This window comes from Salvelinus sp. IW2-2015, linkage group LG37 (genome assembly GCF_002910315.2).
Source record: "Salvelinus sp. IW2-2015 linkage group LG37, ASM291031v2, whole genome shotgun sequence".
Taxonomy (NCBI): Eukaryota; Metazoa; Chordata; class Actinopteri; order Salmoniformes; family Salmonidae; genus Salvelinus; species Salvelinus sp. IW2-2015.
In genome coordinates, this window is record NC_036876.1 from 15,613,065 (window position 1) to 15,634,458 (window position 21,394).

At 42.9% G+C, this 21,394-nt stretch overlaps 1 protein-coding gene across 2 annotated transcripts in view; it reads left to right on the forward strand.

Moving 5' to 3' along the window:
- stim2b (stromal interaction molecule 2b) overlaps positions 1-21,394 on the forward strand; it is an 85,447-nt gene that overhangs the window by 31,219 nt on the left and 32,834 nt on the right. For both annotated transcript variants that reach the window (XM_023981972.3, XM_023981973.3), the window contains exon 2: positions 15,891-16,021. In XM_023981972.3, coding sequence (XP_023837740.1) covers positions 15,891-16,021 — 131 coding nt within the window. The remainder of the gene's footprint in view (positions 1-15,890; positions 16,022-21,394) is intronic.

Genomic DNA, 21,394 nt, shown 5'->3' on the forward strand with positions numbered 1-21,394 from the left:
CCCATAACCACACGCAGATCCAGTTACCCTGCCCATAGGCACCCAATGCAGTCCCTCCGGTGTCTGTGTGTGTGTGCATGCATGCTTGTGTTGAACATGTGATCTCACACACTTATTATGTGGATGTACGTCTGAGTGATTGTGCGTGCGTGTGCGTGCATATCACCACACTCTCACCACAGGTTCAAATCATCAGAGGCTAGCTCCCGTCAGTCTCATGCTAAAGTCTTTATATCATACCATCTTTACTCTCTGTTGTCTTTCTCCCCCCCCTCTCTTAGTCTGACAGATAGTATAGCCTTACACTGGGTCTGCTCATGTATTCGGAGACATCTCCAGAGGTTTCGCAGGGGAGCTCTCTCCCTGGGCTTTGTTGTGCTGCCACGTGGCTTCTCTCTGGAGCTGACTGGGCGGTCGGTGGGGACCAATGGGAAAACAGCTCATCACTCACAGGGTCCTCTGACCGGTCACTTTCTCTCCCACTTGGCTATAGGCTCCATCTGTACAGCTGATAATTACAGGAGTAGGATCAATATGCCCTTCTAGCCCCTGTTCTACAGTTTTACATTTGATCCAACAATGGTTAAATGAGGACTGGAGGAGTGGAAGCTGATCCAAGATCTTTGCCTCAGGGCGACTTCTACCCCGAGACAGAATTACAGGGTCTTCTCTATTAGCTCGCCAGTCAATTACAGAATAAAATAAAATGTTATTTGTCACATGCTTTGTAAACACGACTAAAAGCGAAATGCTTATTTACGGGTCCTTTTCTAACAATGCAAAGTTAAAGATAAATAGAAAGGGTGACACGAGGAATAAATACACAGTGAACAACGAGTACACATACCATGGCTATATACAGGGAGTACCAGTACTGAGTTTATGTGCAAGGCTACGAGGTAATTGAGGTAGCTATGTACGTATAGGTAGGGGTAAAGTGACTCGGCAACAGGATAGATAATAAACTGAGCTGTAGCAGCAGTGTATGTGGTTAGTGTGAAAGTGTGTGTGGCGTCAGTATGCATGTGTGCGCATGGTTTGTGTGTGTGGGCGTCTAGTGTGAGTATGCGTGTGTTGGGGTGTCAGTGTAAGTACTGTATATGTGAGTCCGTGCAAGAGAATTAGTTAAAACAATTGTCAATGCATGTATGCCGGGTAGCCATTTGATTAGCTATTTAGCAGCCTTGTTTAGCAGTCTCATGGCTTGGGGTAATGCTGTTCAGGGTCCTGTTGGTTCCAGACTTACTGTATGGTAGTAGAGTGAACAGTCTGTGGCTTGGGTGGTTGGAGTTTTTGAAAACATTTTGGGCCTCTGACACTGCCTGGTTTAAAGGTCTTTGATGGCAGGGAGCTCAGCCCCAGTGATGTACTGGGCCGCACTCAACACCCTCTGTAGCGTCTTGTCGCCGGGTGCCTTGCAGTTGCCATACCAAGTGGTGATGCAGCCAGTCAAGATGCTCTCAATGGTGCAGCTGTAGAAATATTTGAGGTTCTGAGGGCCCATGCCAAATCTTTTCAGGCTCCTGAAGGGGAAGAGGCGCTCTCGTGTCCTCTTCACAATTGTGTGGGTGTGTGTGGACCATGTTAATTCCTTAGTGATGTGGACACAGAGGAACTTGAAGCTCTCGACCCGTTCCACTCCAGCCCCAACGATGAGGATGGGGGCGTGTTCGCCCCTCCTTTTCCTGTAGTCCACAATCAGCTCCTTTGTCTTGCTGACACTGAGGGAGAGGTTGTTGTCCTGGCACCACACGGCCAGGTCTCTGACCTCCTCCCTATAGGCTGCTTCATCGTCATCGGTGATCAGTCCTACAATGTTGTGTTGTCAGCAAACTTGATGATGGGGTTGGAGTCGTGCGTGGCCATGCAGTCGTGGGTTAACAGGAAGTACAGGAGAGGACTAAGCACACACCCGAGGGGCCTCGTGTTGATGCTCAGCGTGGTGGATGTGTTGTAGCCTACCCCCACCACCTGGAGGCAGCCAGTCAAGAAGTTGAGGATCCAGTTGCAGAGTGAGGTCTTCAGTCCCAGGGTCCTGAGCTTGGTGATGAGCTTGGAGGGGACTATGGTGTTGAATGCTGAGCTTTAGTCAATGAACAGCATTCTTAAATAAGTATTCCTTTTGTCCAGCTGGGTTCGGGCAGTGTGGAGTGCAATAGAAATTGCGTAATCTGTGGATCTGTTGGTGCAGTATGCAAAGTGGAGTGGGTCCAGGGTGTCTGGGATGACGGTGTTGATGTGAGCCATGACTATGGTTACGGGCGATTGTCATTTAGGCAGGTTACCTTGGCGTTGGTCTGCATGAAACAAGTTGGTATTACAGACAGGGTCAGGGATAGTTTGAAAATGTCAGTGAAGACACTTGCTAGCTGGGCAGCTCGCTGCTGGATTTCCGTTTGCAATCTGTTTGCAAGCCCTGCCACATCCGTCGAGCATCAGAGCCAGCATCGTAGGATTCGATCTTCGACCTACATTGACGCTTTGCCTGTTTGATAGCTCGTCGAAGGTTGTAGCGGATTACATGCAGAAGTTGCCTGTAATCCATGGCTTCTGGTTGGTGTATCAACATATGGTCACTGTGGGGACGACGTCATCAATGCGCTTATTAATGAAGCCAGTGACTGATGTGGTATACAACACAATGTTATTGGATGAATCCCGGACCAGTTTCCAATCTGTGCTCGCAAAACAGTCCTGTAGTTTAGCATCCGCTTCATTGACCACTTCTGTATCGAGCGTGTCACTGGTACTTCCTGTTTGGAGTTTTTTTGCATGTAAGCATTAAGCAGGAGGATAGGGTTATGGTCTGATTTGCCAAACGGAGGGTGAGGGAGGGCCTTGTATGCATTTTTGTGTGTGGCATAAAGGTGGTTTAGAGTTTTGTCGTGTCTAGTTGCACAGGTGACATGCTGTTACAAATTAGGTAAAACGATGTAAACTTACTTTAATCGGTCTGTCTGCATATTTATAAACATGGTGTCACGATCGTGTGGAGGAGAGACGGACCAAAACGCAGCATGTGGAAAATAAGCCATCTTCTTTTATTAGAACGACGAAGATGAACATGAAACGAAACACTTATACAAACTATACAAAAACAACAAACGACCGTGAAGCTATAAACGTAATGCACACACACAGGCTACAAACGTTCAACATAGACAACTACCCACAAAAGCCTACTGCCTATGGCAGCCTTAAATATGGCTCCCAATCAGAGACAATGAATGACAGCTGTCTCTGATTGAGACCCAATCTAGGCAGCCATAGACATAACTAGACAACCTCACTCTTCTCTACCCCATACACATACAACACCCCTAGACTAGACAAAACACACAAAGACAACCCACCCCAACTCACGCCCTGACCAACTAAATAAATAACAGAAAAAGGAACAATAGGTCAGGAACGTGACACATGGCATATGGGGGTGTAGGGAGATACCCACTGGGCTGGATGATTTTCTTCTCATCACTCATCTTGAAAAAACGTATATTTAAAGCTCGGAAATTAATTAATCCACCATCATTAACACAATGGAAAAATCGAACAATTTATTTTTTATATATTGAAATAGCATAATTGCTACAATTTTAAGGCCATGTGGCAAACAATAATGCAGGCACTAGGGATGGAGGTGTGAGCATGCGGGTCTGGGCAGAGGAGATGTACAATAGCCGTTGTTTGTGTATGTCTGTAAATTGTTGTTCGTATGTGTATGGTTGTATTTGGTGTAAAAAGATTAGGTAAAATTGATTTTAGTTTCCCTGCATTAAAATCACCGTCCACGAGAAACGCCACCTTTTTTGAATGTACATTTTCTTGTTTGCTTTTGGACCTATGAGTGCCGTCTTAGTGCCAGCATCTGTTTGTGGTGGTAAATGGACAGCTCCGAAAAATATAAATGAAAACTCTGTGGGTAAATAGTACGGTCTGCAGCTTATCCTGCGGTATTCTAACTCAGGCGAGCAAAAACGTGAGACTTCCTTAACATTAGAGATCGCCCATCAGTTGTTGTTAATAAAGAGATACACCCCTCCTCCCTCGGTCTTACCCGAGTCTGCTGTCCAGTCTTGACAATGTATAGAAAAAACAGCGAGATCTATATCCATGTCCTCGTTCAAACATGACTCTGAAAAACATCAGATATTACATTTTTTCATGTCCTGTTGATAGGATAGTCTCGATCGGAGCTCATCCAGTTTGTTCTCCAGTGATTGCACGTTCGCCAGTAGTTGCTCGTCGACCGAATCTCATCAGGGTGCTCTCTCGCCTGCCTCTCTTTCACTGCTTCGAAGTCAAAACATGGATTGCTATTTAGAAGGAAAGGCTTGGCTGAACACAAACATTTTCCTTTTGAAAAGATTGTAATTTTCATTATTACTTTAGAGATGGAGAACAACTGTCATGGATGTTGCACCCTCTGTTATGGATGTTACAATCTGAAATAGACATCCAAGTCTTAAAGATATCTTGTATATACATACAGTGCATTCGGAAAGTATTAGGACCCCTTGACTTTTTCCACATTTTGTTAGGTTACAGCCTTATTCTAAGCTCAGTGACTTTCAATGTGGCACCGTCATAGGATGCCACCTTTCCAACAAGCTAGTTTGTCAAATTTCTGCCATGCTAGAGCGGCCCTGGTCAACTGGAAGTGCTGTTATTGTGAATTGAAAACATCTAGGAGCAACAACGGCTCAGCCATGAAGTGATAGGCTACACAAGCTCACAGAACGGGACCTCCAAGTGCTGAAGCGCGTAGTGTGTAAAAATCGTCTGTCCTCAGTTGCAACACTCACTGCCAGAATCGTCTACAATGTCATTGTATGCTGTAGCGTTAAGATTTCCCTTCACTGAAACTAAGGGCGTAGCTCGAACCATGAAAAACAGCCCCAGACCATTATTCCTCTTCCACCAAACTTTACAGTTGACACTATGCATTGGGGCAGGTAGCGCTCTCCTGGCATCCACCAAACCCAGATTCGTCCGTCAGACTGCCAGATGGTGAAGCGTGATTCATCACTCCAGAGAAAGCGTTTCCACTGCTCCAGAGTCCAATGGCTGCAAGCTTTACACCACTCCAGCCGACGCTTGGCATTGCGCATGGTGATCTTAGGCTTGTATGCGGAGGCTCGGCTTTGGAAATCCATTTCACGACGAACAGTTCTTGTGCTGACGTTGCTTCCAGAGGCAGTTTGGAACTTACCGTGTTTCCACTTCACAATAACAGCACTTACAGTTGACTGGGGTGGCACTAGCAGGGCACAAATTTGATGAACTGACTTGTTGGAAAGGTGGCATCCTATGACAGTGCCACGTTGAAAGTCACTGAGCTCTTCAGTAAAGGCCATTCTACTGCCAATGTTTGTCTATGGAGATTGCAATGGCTGTGTGCTCAATTTTATACACCTGTCAGCAACGGGTATGGCTGAAATAGCCTAATCCACAAATTTAAAGGGGTGGCCACATACTTTTGGCCATGTAGTGTATAAACAAATGAACCTTTACCAGTTGAATGTAGATGTGAGTATAATATGTTTTTGTATTATAATATTCCTGAAATATTGTAACAAAATATGCAAACGAGACAGTATACATGTGCAAATACTGCCAATCCACTTTTCTAGAGACTGAATGAAGTTGGTATATTTTTTGGGGGGGGGCTTTCATTTGGAGAAGAAGAAAAAAAACATGACTATTCACAGATTGTCGATAAACACCCTTCTCATATTTATATCTAAAAATCTGCACTGCCGTGTATGAGATGCATTTCAGCATATATTTTCTAAGAGAATCTTACCTGGAACATCATTTTCAAGATGTCAACAATTGCTTCAGAAAATTCTGATGAATACTTCTCAGAGCAAGCACCCAAAAAATGGTGAATGCACAAGATTTTGAAGCTAAGATATGAAAAATCAATATCCAAGACATCCACAACCGTTATGGATGTTACAGATATTGATATAGTTGTCATGGCGCTCCAGTAGCAGTCTAAGCAGAGCACTCCTTTAAACATGTACAGTGAGGGGGAAAAAGTATTTGATCCCCTGCTGATTTTGTACGTTTTCCTGGGCAAATGTACAAAATCAGCAGCGGATCAAATACTTTTCACCCCTCACTGTAAATGTTTTGTTATTTTTAAGTGTTTTTAATTGTGTTATCAGGTGGTTTTTGTTTTTAATTGTTTTTTGTTGGCAGGTCAACTCTTTTTGGCTTGGCTAGCTGCTGTATCTTGGCTTGGCTTGGCTAGCTGTTCGAATGATGCATCTGGACACTGTACCAGATTTTTTTGTTTCACCTGGCTGCTGGTTCCTGATCTTTTGAAAACATAAATTGAAGATTCACCTGAAGCTTGAGAGGAATGGGAGATGCAGGAGAGGAATGCAGTGCTTAGGCAGAGAGCTTGTAGTAAGGACGACTGGCTACTATTCTGAACTGTGTGTGGTGAGCTTTCTGGCGCCCAGAGCAGGATGGCATACATGGTAAAGGAGGAGAAGTCCAGTAGCTACATGACTCAGGCTGCAAAACAGAGTAGCCCTCTACAAGATTGTCACCGGCTCGTCATCAATCATCTCCCTGACCAGCTTTCTCTGATCAAGCCATGATTAACTGTCCTTCTCCGTATTTGGAGGATGCATGCACTCAGACTTGGCCTGTATTGGTTGACCTAGCCAACTATATATAGGCTACTCATGATAATGGATTGCTTATTTGTTTTTTTCTTTTAAGCACTTTGCGATTGTTACAAAAACCGCTTTCGAAATTGAATACATTATTATAATGCCGAAAAAGGATAGTGATTACGGAAATAGAGAAACCAGTTATGGACCATATACAATCTTGTTGAAAGTTGGCTTTACAGAGAATGTTTCAAGGTGATCCGATGTAAGGTTCATGTTTTACGGATGTTACATCGTCTGTCCCAGTCAACATCCTGTCTTTACAAGGTCGTAGAACATGCAACCAAACCTCAAGACACTTCAACTTGGTCTGTATTGCTTTAACATTTCATCTTCATAACTAACACTGGGGGACAGCTGTGAGTGGAAGAACAAGCTCTGTGAACCCGGTCTAAAAGCCGTAAAATATGATTGAGACTTGGCCTCCTACTCTGTAATGGGTAAAATTCATGCAATTTCCTATCCGGGTCTCTCGTTGGTGTCAGTTGAGGTGTGTTGGTTGCTTGCAAAGTATAATTATGAACGTGGTTTAATTTGGAAATGACTAAATGACTAAATCTACATGCTCAGGTTGACCTTCCCACGGAATTGAACATACAGTATATAAAAAGGAAAGGAAATTAGAATGTCATTTTAATAACTCTAATAAACGTTTGTTATACATAGGCGTAACAATCATACTGACTCAGTCACCATACTACACAGCAACACCAGTCACAACAAAGGAAGCTCAACTTTGCAAGCAACCATCACACACATCAACGAGAGTTTCCATTCACTCTCTAAATAGACCTCTTTCTTTCCATTCATCCTGTCGCCCGATCACCCAGAATGATTTGGGTGTCTGCGAGAACTTATTGATTTTCCTGGGAAGTCAGAGACTGCGTGCCAACAGGCGACCTCTACACACAGGAAGTTTTCCTCATAAACAACATGTCCTCATAAACCCACTAACAGACCATCTTATTTTACTCCGCGTTTAACTCCTTTCCCAACCAGCACCCCAGAACGAGACTTATCTGTTTTTTTGTCTGCTTTGTCTGTAGGACTTAATACATTCAAATGTTTTCAGATGCAGAAGAGTCTTTTCAGAAGTGCAGGTGTTTTGCATAGTTTCGTATTCTCAGCAGATCTGCTTTTGTAGTGACAAAGTGACGGGACTTCAGAGGAACAGAAATGAACGTGGGACACGTTTTGTTGATGGTTCACTTTGAAACAAGCTGGTGCCTTCATGGTTGTGTGTGTGTGTGAGAGGGAGAGTGAGCGGGAGACCTCTGCCATTGTTGAGGTTTTACAACGTAAGCCACATCCTGACAACTGGTTTCCAGGGCCTATTTTTAGCTCACAGTGCTCTAATTTTACCCCCTTTTGGGTCGTATTCTGACGGGTGTTCTTATTTAGTGTGTGTTCCCCGGAACGCAGTGTCACCACGGGTCACTTCATTTCCTGTCACGTCCCCATTGTAGCATTAAAACAGTCACACACACACATTGAGAACGACGCAAGACACACAAGCTGAGAATATGACAACTCCGAGGAAGGGAATGGGATTTTGTGTGTTGTTTTTCTGAAATCACAGCAGGTGGCCAACCCAGAGAGATATCAGAGTCTGAAAGTTCCATTGTTCTATTCAGAACACTTTTCAAAAATGTTGCTCAACTAAAACAAAATAGTAGTGTAAAAAACCTACGGAGGGCTTTGTGATACTTTGTACAGTGATAACTTCCCTCTGGTTGACAACATGGCATGTCTTTGTGGAAATGGAAGTGCTGTGAGGAGAAGTGGTAAGTAGTGATGGGGGGAAAGAAATCAATACAGTTACATATCGCAAAATTTGTTTTGCTATTGTATGTAGCATTAGCTAGCGCTAGTCAGATGTAGTGACCCAACATGTTTTCAGCACTTTTATTTCCCTGACTGATCAAAACTTGTTTTGTCATGCTCTCTCTCGTCTCTCTACAGTAGGCATATAGTGAGCAATATGTTTGGTAGGGGTGGGACGATTTCCAGTATTGCGATATTCGACAGTATCATGGTAAGTAAAGAAAACACAAAGTGGATTTAATGGGATACTTCGGGATCTTACAATGAGGCCCGTTATCTACTTCCCCAGAGTCAGATGAACTCATAGATACCATTTATATGTCTCTGTGTTCGGTATAAAGGAGGTTATACATCGTTTCGCGAGCCAATGCTACGCTAGTAAATACCCATAGATTTCCAGTCATTGCGCTAACGCTAGTTAGCAGTTGCGCTAGTAAGCAACATCCTTCAAACAGCACGCAGAGGCATCAAAATGCCGAAGTATCCCTTTAACTTCTTTAGGAAAACCGTCATTTTGGAAACGAGCATCATTAGGATGTCATCCAGAGTCACCTTTATTTATTTTCCAAGCTATAGCACACTATATTTTACACACAGCAGGTTTTTGAAGGACAAAATTGAGTAGTCTGCTTCATGTTTTAGTTTTTGCTATGGAAAAACTACTGCGACGCTGGTATCATCGCCTTAATGTTTGGAACATCAAATCACAATAAAATCGCAGTATCGAATCGCAATACATATACAGTGCATTCGGAAAGTATTCATACCACTTATTCCACTTTTTGTTACGTTACAGCCTTTTTATTCTAAAATTGTTTTCCCCCCTCAATTTACACACAATACCCCTAAATGACAAAGCAAAAACAGGTTTTTAGAAATGTTTGCAAATTGTTTAAACATAAACTGATACCACATTTAAGTATTCAGACCCTTTACTCAGTACTTTGAAGCACCTTTGGCAGCGATTACAGCCTCGAGTCGTCTTGGGTATGACGCTACAAGCTTAGGAAACCTGTATTTGGGGAGTTTCTCCCATTCTTTTCTGCAGATCCTCTCAAGCTCTGTCAGGTTGGATGGGGAGCGTCGCTGCACAGATATTTTCAGGTCTCTTCAGAGATGTTCGATTGGGTTCAAGTCCGGGCTCTGGCTGGGCCATTCAAGGACATTCAGAGACTAGTCCCGAAGCCACTCCTGCGTTGTCTTTGCTGTTTGCTTAGGGTTGTTGTCCTATTGGAAGGTGAACCTTCGCCCCTGTCTGAGGTCCTGAGCGCTCTGGAGAACGTTTTCATCAAGAACCTCTCTGTACTTTGCTCTGTTCATCTTTCCCTCGATCCTGACTAGTCTCCCAGTCCCTGCCGCTAAAAAACATTCCCACAGCATGATGCCGCCACCACCATGTTTCACCATAGGGATGGTGCCAGGTTTCCTCCAGATGTGACACTTGGCATTCAGGCCAAAGAGTTCAATTTTGGTTTCATCAGACCAGAGAATCTTGTTTCTCGTGTTCTGAGAGTCTTTAGGTGCCTTTTGGCAAACTCCAAGCGGGCTGTCATGTGCCTTTTACTGAGGAGTGGCTTCCTCAATCAATGGAAACTGGAGGGTCTGAACACTTATGTAAATATATATATATATTTTTTTAAATACATTTGCAAACATTTCTAAAAACCTGTTTTCTCTTTGTGGGGTACTGTGTTTAGATTGCTGTGTAAAAATCTATTTTAGAATAAGGATGTAAAATGTGGAAAAAGTCAAGGGATCCTGAATACATTCCAAAGGCACTTTAGAATCGTGATAACTGTGAGACTCGCAATACATAACATATCGGCCCCTACGTATCACGATAATAATGTATCGTAAGGTCCCTGGCAATTCCCAGCCCTTTTACCGATTTTGTTTGTGTGTTACTTGGTCATTTTTCAAGTCATCACAAGTAATTTCTGTTTTTTATTTCGTTTTTATTTAACCGTTATTTAACTAGGCAAGTAAATAAGGTATTTCTGTTTTTTATTTGTAATAGATTTGCCAACATTTATAAAAACCTGTTGTAAAGATGAACAAATTCTTATTTAAAATGACGGCCTACCAAAAGGCTAAAGGCCTCCTGCGGGGACGGGGGCTGGGATTAAAAATAGAAAAGAAAAATATATATATAGGACAAAACACACATCACGACAAGAGACAACACAACACTACATAAAGTCTGTTACCAAGTCATTTCTGTTACCTGGTCATTTCCGTTATCAAGTTGTTTCTGATAGTATTCCTTCGTGTAGGCATTCTTAAGGTGGAATGCTTTGTGGCTTTTGGGTTGAATTGAACTGGTCCTTAACCTCACAAACAACCCCATAAACTTATGGTAAAATGTTTGCAAGCCATTAATCATTTTAGGAAGCTAGTGGGGAGAAAAAAAGAGCGAGAGAATGAGAATATGGTAGGTCTTTCTCAGTGTGTTTGACAGTAAGACCTGACCTGCTCTGCCCTGTGCCCTCGTAATCAATTCAAAAGTTGAATGGCCCGATGCACCCATTTTTGTGTTACGATTAAGTACCTTACTAGCCAGGTTTCCATCCAATTGGCGACAGATTTTCATGCGAATATTCCCACCAGTGCGTGATGATGTAGAGCACACAAAATTAACTTTTTCGCGTATGTTGTCACGTACAGAATTAAAAATCAAAAGTTCAATGATAATATTAATTTCAATGTGTTTCCATCGCATTTTCAACTGTACCGATAGTTTTGTCACTAAAAATGTTGCGTTTAAATAGCAAATGTGCCTAATCTGGTTTTGGCACTCTAGCCAACAGTTTGCTGATAGTGCGGCTAGGCTGTGTTGGTAGGCTACTCTACATAATGAGATTATTAAGAGTGAGAATAATTGTATTTGTCAAACGGCAGTCAAGCATCAATCATCATGTCACCAGAATAAGAAGCTCAATATTTATTGGAAAGGAGCATCAAGATCACTGTGCTCTTTCACCACCCTGTGAAGTTCATCATAAGTCATTTCATCTGTAGCCTAACACGGAACCCAAACCGGCTGCAATTTATTTTGTCCCCCTACACCAAACCCGATCACGACACGCAGGTTAAAATATCAAAACCAACTCTGAACCAATGATATTAATTTGGGGACAGGTCGAAAAGCATTAAACATGTATGGCAATTTAGCTTGCACTTGCTAGCTAATTTGTCCTTTTTAGCTAGCTTGCTGTTGCTAGCTAATTTGTCCTGGGATATAAACAGTGAGTTGTTATTTTACCTGATCTGCACAAGGATCTCTACTCCGACAAATTAATCCACACATAAAACGGCCAACCGAATCATTTCTAGTCATCTCTCCTCCTTCCAGGCTTTTTCATCGTTGAACTTATATGGTTATCGCATCTAAACTTTCATTGTATTACCACGACAACCGGCAAAACAGTTCGTCTTTCAATCACCCACGTGGGTTTAACCAATGAGGAGATGGCACGTGGGTACCTGCTTCTATAAACCAATGAGGAGATGGGAGAGGCAGGACTTTCAGCGCGATCTGCGTCAGAAATAGGAATGATTTATTTTTTCTATTTTAGCCCTTGGCAACGCAGACGCTCGTTGGCGTGCGCGAGCAGTGTGGGTGCAATAATTGAATAACATGGATTTCTACATTTATTTTGCGACGCACGCGACGTGTCCGGTCTGGTCAGCATGTAATAAACTGCATTATTTCCCGCTTCGTAGTGGGAGGAATACACACCATATCATCGTGTGACTCCAAGTTTACATCGATATGATGGTTATTATATCAATATTTGACCATTAAGGCGTTTCCACTGGATTTCTCGCATAATACATTTTATGACACAAAAAGATCCCAACATGTCGAAAAACAATAATCTGTCGGCATTTATTAAATTGTACCGAACCGCTGTCGTGATTTTTTGTTGTTGTATTGTATGACTTTACTCACATAAAAACTGTGGGTGGAAACTTAGTTGCTGTAATAGTTTTCCATTCAAAATATTTCTCAAGCTATAGTTTTGCTAGGACTATCTGGGAGGGGTCTGAGTGGGGATGGGAAAACTGAAAACTAGAGGTTTTTGTCAGAGAGGTTTGGAACTCTCTTTGTTATTGGTGTATTAACCAATTTACCGACTGGTGATGACACCAGGCAAGCTGAAACCATGCAAACCTGTTGATTAGAAAGTCCTGTGTAAATTGTATTTTCAACCAGCAACAATCAGGAAATAACACTGATCAAATGTTTTCACACTTTTACCTAGTGGTGAGAGAGTTGGATTTGAGACCAGAGCAATGGTTGTTGTCACACTGGCACATAGATGGTATGTAAATGTGGAAATATGTAAATTGCTGCGAGGGAGGACGTCTGCTAAGCAAATAGATTGTGTAACCTTTGTAAAAACACAATTTAGTTAGGCTTAGCCTTAAATGTTTTTGTCTGCGTGACAAGTTGCATGGAAAGTTGCGTTTGGTTAATTCTGTGATTTTTAGATACCTTATTTTGATGATAATGTCAATGATTTACTGAAAGTATTACTTATATATCCTAGGTGTGTTCATGACATACAGTGTATACGGTATGGAACACTCAACAGATGTTTTGTCCAATCAAGTCTCGTTTCCAGTTAAAAAGTTTCCGTCCAATCACACACACTTGCCAACAATAGTTTTGCCAAGTAATGTGGGCTTTCTCCCCAATGGACTCAGCCTGGGCTGTGGTCCAATTAAACGTCTCCATTAGCTGCCACATTGCCAAGCAGCAACACTATAGCTAACTGAGGTGTCAAGTCTAGTTTCAGTAACAAGATCCTACATCAAAAACAGAAAACCCCTTTCCCTACGCAAGCCAGTCTGTTACTAATGATTGGACTGAGAGTGACTGGTAGATATTGTTTGACGTCTTGGCTGGATAGATGGATGAACCTAATTGTTGTGTTGATTCAGTGTTTCATTAACATAATCCATCATGATTGTTTGATGCTTACCATAGTGGTTTGGTCAGTTGGGCACTGTTTCAAACCCTGATCACTCTGTGTGTGTGTGTGTGTGTGTGTGTGTGTGTGTGTGTGTGTGTGTGTGTGTGTGTGTGTGTGTGTGTGTGTGTGTGTTGTTTAGTGTTCAAAAGCTAATGCCTTACTCATTGTATAGAGTGGAATGCGCTTCTAAGAAATATTGTCTCATTCTATACATCCCAGCTGGTTTGTCACTCTCCTGAGTGTAGGGCTTGTGAACATAGACTAGAGTCCATGTGTACACTACATTGTCAGCTGTATGTATGTTTTCAGCCGTGTATGTCTACAGTCGTGGCCAAAAGTTTTGAGAATGACATAAATATTAATTTTCACAGTCTGATGCCTCAGTTTGTATGATGGCAATTTGCATATACTCCAGAATGTTATGAAGAGTGATCAGATGAATTGCAATTAATTGCAAAGTCCCTCTTTGCCATGCAAATGAACTGAATCCCCCCCCCAAAAAAATTCCACTGCATTTCAGCCCTGCCACAAAAGGACCGGCTGACATCATGTCAGTGATTCTCTCGTTAACACAGGTGTGAGTGTTGATGAGGACAAGGCTGGAGATCACTCTGTCATGCTGATTGAGTTCGAATAACAGACTGGAAGCTTCAAAAGGAGGGTGGTGCTTGGAATCATTGTTCTTCCTCGGTCAACCATGGTTACCTGCAAGGGAACACGTGCCGTCATCATTGCTTTGCACAAAAAGGGCTTCACAGGCAAGGATATTGCTGCCAGTAAGATTGCACCTAAATCAACCATTTATCGGATCATCAAGAACMTCAAGGAGAGCGGTTCAATTGTTGTGAAGAAGGCTTCAGGGCACCCAAGAAAGTCCAGCAACAGCCAGGACCGTCTCCTAAAGTTGATTCAGCTGCGGGATCGGGGCACCACCAGTACAGAGCTTGCTCCGGAATGGCAGCAGGCAGGTGTGAGTGCATCTGCACGCACAGCGAGGCGAAGACTTTTGGAGGATGGCCTGGTGTCAAGAAGGGCAGCAAAGAAGCCACTTCTCTCCAGGAAAAACATCAGGGACAGACTGATATTCTGCAAAAGGTACAGGGATTGGACTGCTGAGGATGGGGGTAAAGTCATTTTCTCTGATTAATCCCCTTTCCGATTGTTTGGGGCATCTGGAAAAAAGCTTGTCCGGAGAAGACAAGGTGAGTGCTACCATCAGTCCTGTGTCATGCCAACAGTAAAGCATCCTGAGACCATTCATGTGTGGGGTTGCTTCTCAGCCAAGGGAGTGGGCTCACTCACAATTTTCCCTAAGAACACAGCCATGAATAAAGAATGGTACCAACACATCCTCCGAGAGCAACTTCTCCCAAACGTCCCGTAACAGTTTGGTGACGAACAATGCCTTTTCCAGCATGATGGAGCACCTTGCCATAAGGCAAAGTGATAACTAAGTGGCTCGGGGAACAAAACATTGATATTTTGGGTCCACGGCCAGGAAACTCCCCAGACCTTAATCCCACTGAGACCTTGTGGTCAATCCTCAAGAGGCGGGTGGACAAACAAAAACCCACAAATTCTGACAGACTCCAAGCATTGATTATGCAAGAATGGGCTGCCATCAGTCAGGATGTGGCCCAGAAGTTAATTGACAGCATACCAGGGCTGATTGCAGAGGTCTTGAAAAAGAAGGGTCAACACTGCAAATATTGACTCATTGCATCAACTTCATGTAACTGTCAATAAAAGCCTTTGACACTTATGAAATGCTTGTAATTATACTTCAGTATTCCATAATAACATCCGACAAAAATATCGAAAGACACAAGCAGCAAACTTTGTGGAAATTAATATTTGTCATTCTCAACTTTTGGCCAAGACTGTACTCACAGTCTTGCATAGTGTGTGTGTGCACGTTTTTGTGTGTTTATAGCCTATGCGCAGGCATGCTATCTTGAGTATGTGTGTTCCATTAGAGTGTATGCAGAGTGTGTGTGTCGCGCGCACAGACAGATTGGCACGGACCTAGCCTCACACTGTCCTTTTGAAAGGGAAACACGGTTCTGATTCACTCATTTGCTGGGGGATTCTCTGGCGCAGAAATGAAAACAGTGTGGCCTCTTGGCACGTGAGTGGAATAGCAATGGCATACCAGGCAGTAAAATGGTGACATCATTAAAGGATTATAGATTTCACCTGGATTCACCTGATCAGTCTGTCATGGAAAGAGCATGTCATGTTTTGTTCACATAATTGATCATTTACAGTGTACATCTGTCAATGTCTTGCCAAATGGATGTTCATAAATCTGATTAATACACACGGCTCCACGCCAGCGACCTTTTACCTTGAGTTTGACCTTTAACATTTGACCTTTGAACTCTCTCTCTTCCTTCAGACCCCTGTCTGACGGTGATGCCGCCATGCATGGGCGATGCAGACCGTTTCAGCCTGGAGGCCCTCCGGGTCATCCACAAACAGCTGGACGACGATAATGACGGGGGGATTGAGGTCAACGAGAGTGTGGAGGTGCGTAATACTAATACAGCATTAGTCTATGTATGTGTAATGATCTGGTCATGTCTGTTACCTGGTAATTTCTGTTACCAAGTTGTTTGTGTCACCAAATCATGTGTGTTACTTGGTCATTTTTCAAGTCATCACTGTTACCTGGTCATCACTGTTACCTGGTCATCACTGTTACCTGGTCATCACTGTTAGCTGGTCATCACTGTTAGCTGGTCATCACTGTTAGCTGGTCATCACTGTTAGCTGGTCATTTCTGTTACCTGGTCATTTCCGTTACAAAGTTATTTCTGTTTCTGATAGTTTTCTTTCGAGTAGGCATTTTTAAGGTGGAATGCTTTTGGGTTGAATTGCACTGGGCCTTAGCCCTCATAAACAACCCCATAAACTCATAGTAAAATGTTTGCAAGCCAATAATCAGCTTAGGAAGCTAGTGGGGAGATAGTGGAGAGAAGGGAGGGAAAGAGAATTTAAAAAAAGAGAGAATGAGAATATGGTAGGCCTTTCTCAGTGTGTTTCACAGTAAGACCTGACCTGCTCTGACCTGTGCCCTCTCGTAATCAACTTAGTTTAAACGCTCGACGTAGCCATTTTAAATCAGTACAAAATCATTTATTGGTTACAATTAAGTACCTTACTAGCTAGGTTTCCATCCAATTGGCGACATATTGTCATGTGAATATTCCAACTTTTATGGTGTTAGTTTCATCAGATGGGCCTTTAATTAAAAACACTAAGGGCTTTGGTCAGATTATCTGTGTGTGTGTGTGTGTGTGTGTGTGTGTGAAATCAAATGTATTTGTCCCATACACATGGTTAGCAGATGTTAATGCAAGTGTAGCGAAATGCTTGTATGTGTGTTGTGTGCCAGGAGTAATTTTTAACTCGTAGAGCTGCAGTGGTGTGAGAAACTGTTATACCGTCGCCCTTGGCCCGGGGGGCATCTCAGAAGAGCAGGGGGGGGGCGGCCATTTATGGACCCTTTTAAGGCCCCTAAGAGCAGAGGTGTTGAAGCTGGCCCCCGTCCGAGGAGGTGTGTGTGTGTGAGTGAGAGAGAATCAGAGTATGCGTGTACGTACATACATTTGTGTGTGCTTGCGTGTATATGTACACATACATTTATTGTGTGTGTGTACACATTTGTGTTTGTGTGTCCATGCATGTGTGTGACAGGGGGATGACGGAGCAAGGTGCTGACCTTCGACTTTATAAGGGCAAAGAGAAGCTGCGAAAAAAAACAAGTTGTTTTTGGCGGCGGGGGGGTCACCGGAATGATTTAGGAGTGCAAGAAGGCAAAGCTCATTTTTCCAAGCCTTGAGCTGTCCTTAGATCAGATTTGAAGCCCTTAAGAGGACTGTTGTCGCTGATCCTAGATCAGAACCCAGGAGAAACTTGACCCTGGAGTATGTGACTATTCCCTGGGACATTGTTGCATGCATATTGGATTTACACGCTCAGGCCCACGTGACTGTCTCTGCTCGTTTCTCTTCTATCATGCTGTATCAAGAGCATAACAGTCTTTTTGAAAGTTCATGCAATTATATAGACCTTTCCCAGAACTTGTTTAGCAAAATTTGTTTGCTTCTTTCGTTATTGAAGAAATTAAATGATTAAATGCCTTAATCATTATTTAATTCCTTTTGGGGATTTTGTCAGGAAAGTGTTCAATTTACTTAAATTTTTTTCATGGAACAAGTTTGTTTTTGATTAAATTGAGTCTGTTTTTTAATTAAGTGTGACAAGAATAGTCCATGTGTGACCTCAGAGTTAAACCTCTTTATGACTCATTGGTTACTGTCATGACCTCCATCCCTCTTCCTGGCAGTGGTGAGGTAACAGGGGTGACGGTGACGGGGGTGAGGATGGTGGCAGGTGAGATGATGAGGGTTGGGGAAAGGAGGTCAATTTGGGGACGTCCCCACCCCCTGTAACCCACATCTGGCCCAGGAAACCATACAACCCCCCCCCCCCCCAGTAGAGCTACTGTCTACAAATGCCTGTTTGACTGAGGAAGAGTTGGGCCTCAATCAGCAAAGTTATATTCAGGTAGATTCACTATTTTATTGACTTGGATTATTTTTGTAATTTTGCGCGCACTCTCAGACACAAATGCACACACATAATCTCTTGAAGGAAGGACAGCTTGGCGAGATTCTGACTTGTAGCATTGATCCCAACTAGAGGATCCGTGGCTAGACATTCAGACCTCCGGAAAAAGCACACACACCGCTAACAAACTGCCCCCACCCCACCCTCTCCCCCCTGCCTCACCCAGTTCTTCAACACACCCTCAGACGGGGTCTAAAAAGCCCCCCTCTTCTTTGCCTTCAAGGTGTTTTGGAAAGTAACTCACTAATTTCCCCTCGGTACTATGTAAGAAGAAGAGAGTTGCTAAGCTGCGGTGTCTGTGTGTGTAAAACGCAATAAGCAGACAAGGCCTTAAGAATAGAGTATAACATAACAATATAAAGCAAGCAAAAATACAGTTTTAACGATCATCACATCGCTGGGCTTTGATTACCGCCGCAGCTCTTCAGTTCTTCAGTGGGGTTTACACCTTCTCACCCACAACTCCCTTTGCATATGGTGGAGTAGAATATGGAGAGGAGGAGAGGAGGCGGAGGTGTGTAGCAGTATGCTGAGGCCCGTCGCAGAGGTGAGGCCGGTTAGTCGCCAGGGACGGCAGCTGCGCCGCACTCACTGGCTGTGGCTCTTCCGTCTACTTAAGAGACGCTACAAGATCAGGTTCCATCTCTTTGAAATAGCAAGAACAGAATTGGGGGCGCAGGGGAGGGGGGGGGGGGGGGGGGTTCTAGGAGATGGACAGTATTTAAGGGTCCCGGTAGATTGGCTACTGGCGAAGTGAGAGAAAGCACTCCCCGGCCCAAAGACAGCCCAAGCATTTTACCCCCGTCAGTTGGAATCCGATCCGAAGGGCCAGGCGATGTCTTCTTTGAGACCACTGCAGATCACTCTGTGTATGTGCACTCGCATGTGTATGCGATGCGTGCTAGTGTGTGTGTGTGTGTAAGCCCATATCCCTTTGAAGAAATGTCTCTCATTATCTGGAGATGTCTGAACACAAGTAGTTGAACACAAGACACAGATAGTCAGTGACCCTTCAAGCAAACCAAATATATATATATATATTGTACCAATCAAAAGTTTGGACACACCTACTCATTCAAGGGTTTTTCTTTATTTGTACTATTTTCTACATTGTAGAATAATATTGAAGACATCAAAACTATGAAATAACACATATGGAAACATGTAGTAACCAAAAAAGTGTTAAACAAATCAATCTATTTTAGATTATTCAAAGTAGCCACCTTTTTCCAGTCATAGAGGAGTGTGTGTGTGTGTCTGTGTGTATTTACCTTTCTGTCCATGTGAGATGATGATTTCCTGGTCATATGTCAAGTGACTTAGCTACCAAATTACCTATTTAAAAAAAAAAAAAAAAAAAGCCAATTTTATAACATCAATAGCAAACAAATGGCAGTTGTGCAATTGGTTAATGTGTTCGTTAACAAATAAGCGTCCACTTATGACATTTATCAATGTGTTTGCGAGGAAAAACACTTCAACTGAACTGGGTCAATAATATTGTTTGTTATAGCTCAGACACACCGATAGGATTGTCAAACGTTTGCCTGCCGACAGTACTTCTGAACACAGTGTTGGCAGTCGTTCTATTTTGTGTTCACACAGCAAAGACCTTGAAGTCGTCAGCCACTTTAAGCCTTGTTAAAATACTCCAAACCAGAAGTTGTCAGTAGCTTTGTTTGGCAATGCATGTCTGTGTATCTGTTGTATCTTGTAGTAAAAATGTTTCCCCAGTTTTATTGAATTATCATGTTGATTTGTTAATTGTTCGTTCTCATCCCAACATCTGCTAGCTAGCTAACTAATAAGCTAGTGCATATTTTCAAAACTTCTGAAAAAAAATCCTTCTAGCACAAAACTCCTTAGCTAGACGTAAAAGACTTGCTCTAGAATTTTTATTTTATTACGTAGCTTTGTTTTAGTTAGAACAATTTGAATGTAAATGGTGTATTAGACTGGAAAGATGTACCCTATTTTTTTTTCCTTTTTCTTGTCACTCCCCCACGTGGAGGTTCGTGCTCTCTGATTGGGTCAAAGTCATGTTGTCGGCCACTGCCGAGCATTGTGTTTCTACTAGTAGAAACAGCAGGTTTGTCGGTACCAGGTCGGTACACAGCATCTATGTATTTTGTTCTAGCAAGAGAAGGAACGACTTCCTACTGTGATAACTACCTATAGGCGGTCAGATTCTCTGTGTGTTACATGATTTAGCAAACAAATGTTGAATTATGAACTTTGTCAATGTGTTTGTTTGCAAACAAACTCCAACATTATTCATATACAAACATATTAACAGTCTCATGCATGCACCAGGCACTTCTTAACCAACAGCCTGTGGTTAACAAGGTTAGAAAATGAGACACTGCATCACAGTGCTGAAGGCGTCACCACAGACCTGGGTTCGATCCCAGGCTGTATCACAACCGCCCATATTCGGGAGTCCCATAGGACGGCACACAATTGGCCCAGCGTCGTCCGGGTTAGGTGAGGGTTTGGCCTGGGGGGCTTTACTTGGCTCATCACGCTCTAGCGACTCCGTGTGGCTGGCTGGGTATCTGCAGGCTGACCCCGATTGTCAGTTGAATGGTGTTTCCTCCGAAACATTGCGGCTGGCTTCCGGGCGGGTGTTAAGAAGCGTGGTGTGGCGGGTAATGTTTTGGAGGATGCATGACTCGACCTTCGCCTCCCGAGCCCGTTGGAGAGTTGCAGTGATGAGACAAGATCGAAATTGGGGATAAAAAATAAATGTATTATGGGCAAAAAATCTAATTGCGATTTATATATATATTTTTTTGTACCAAATATTGTGATTTTACTTACGATTATATATCAAAACACTTGGGTAAACTGTTGGAATCATAAAATTTGAATGATCATGTCACGTTCCTGACCTGTTTTCTGTTAGTTTTTGTATGTGTTAGTTGGTCAGGACGTGAGTTTGGGTGGGCAGTCTATGTTTTCTGTTTCTATGTTGGTTAATGGGTACCTAATATGGTTCTCAATTAGAGGCAGGTGGTTTTCTCTGATTGAGAATCATATTAAGGTAGGTGTTGTCACATTGTTTGTCGTGGGTGGTTGTCTTCCGTGTCTGTGTTTGTTTGCACCATACGGGACTGTTTCGTTCGTTCATCGTTTTATGTAGTCATTTTTCCTGTTCGTGCGTTCTTCGTGTTATATGTAAGTTCGTATGTTCAGGTTTGTCTACATTCGTTTTGTTGTTTTATAAGTATTCAAGTGAAGTTCGTGTTTTTCGTCTACACTTAAATA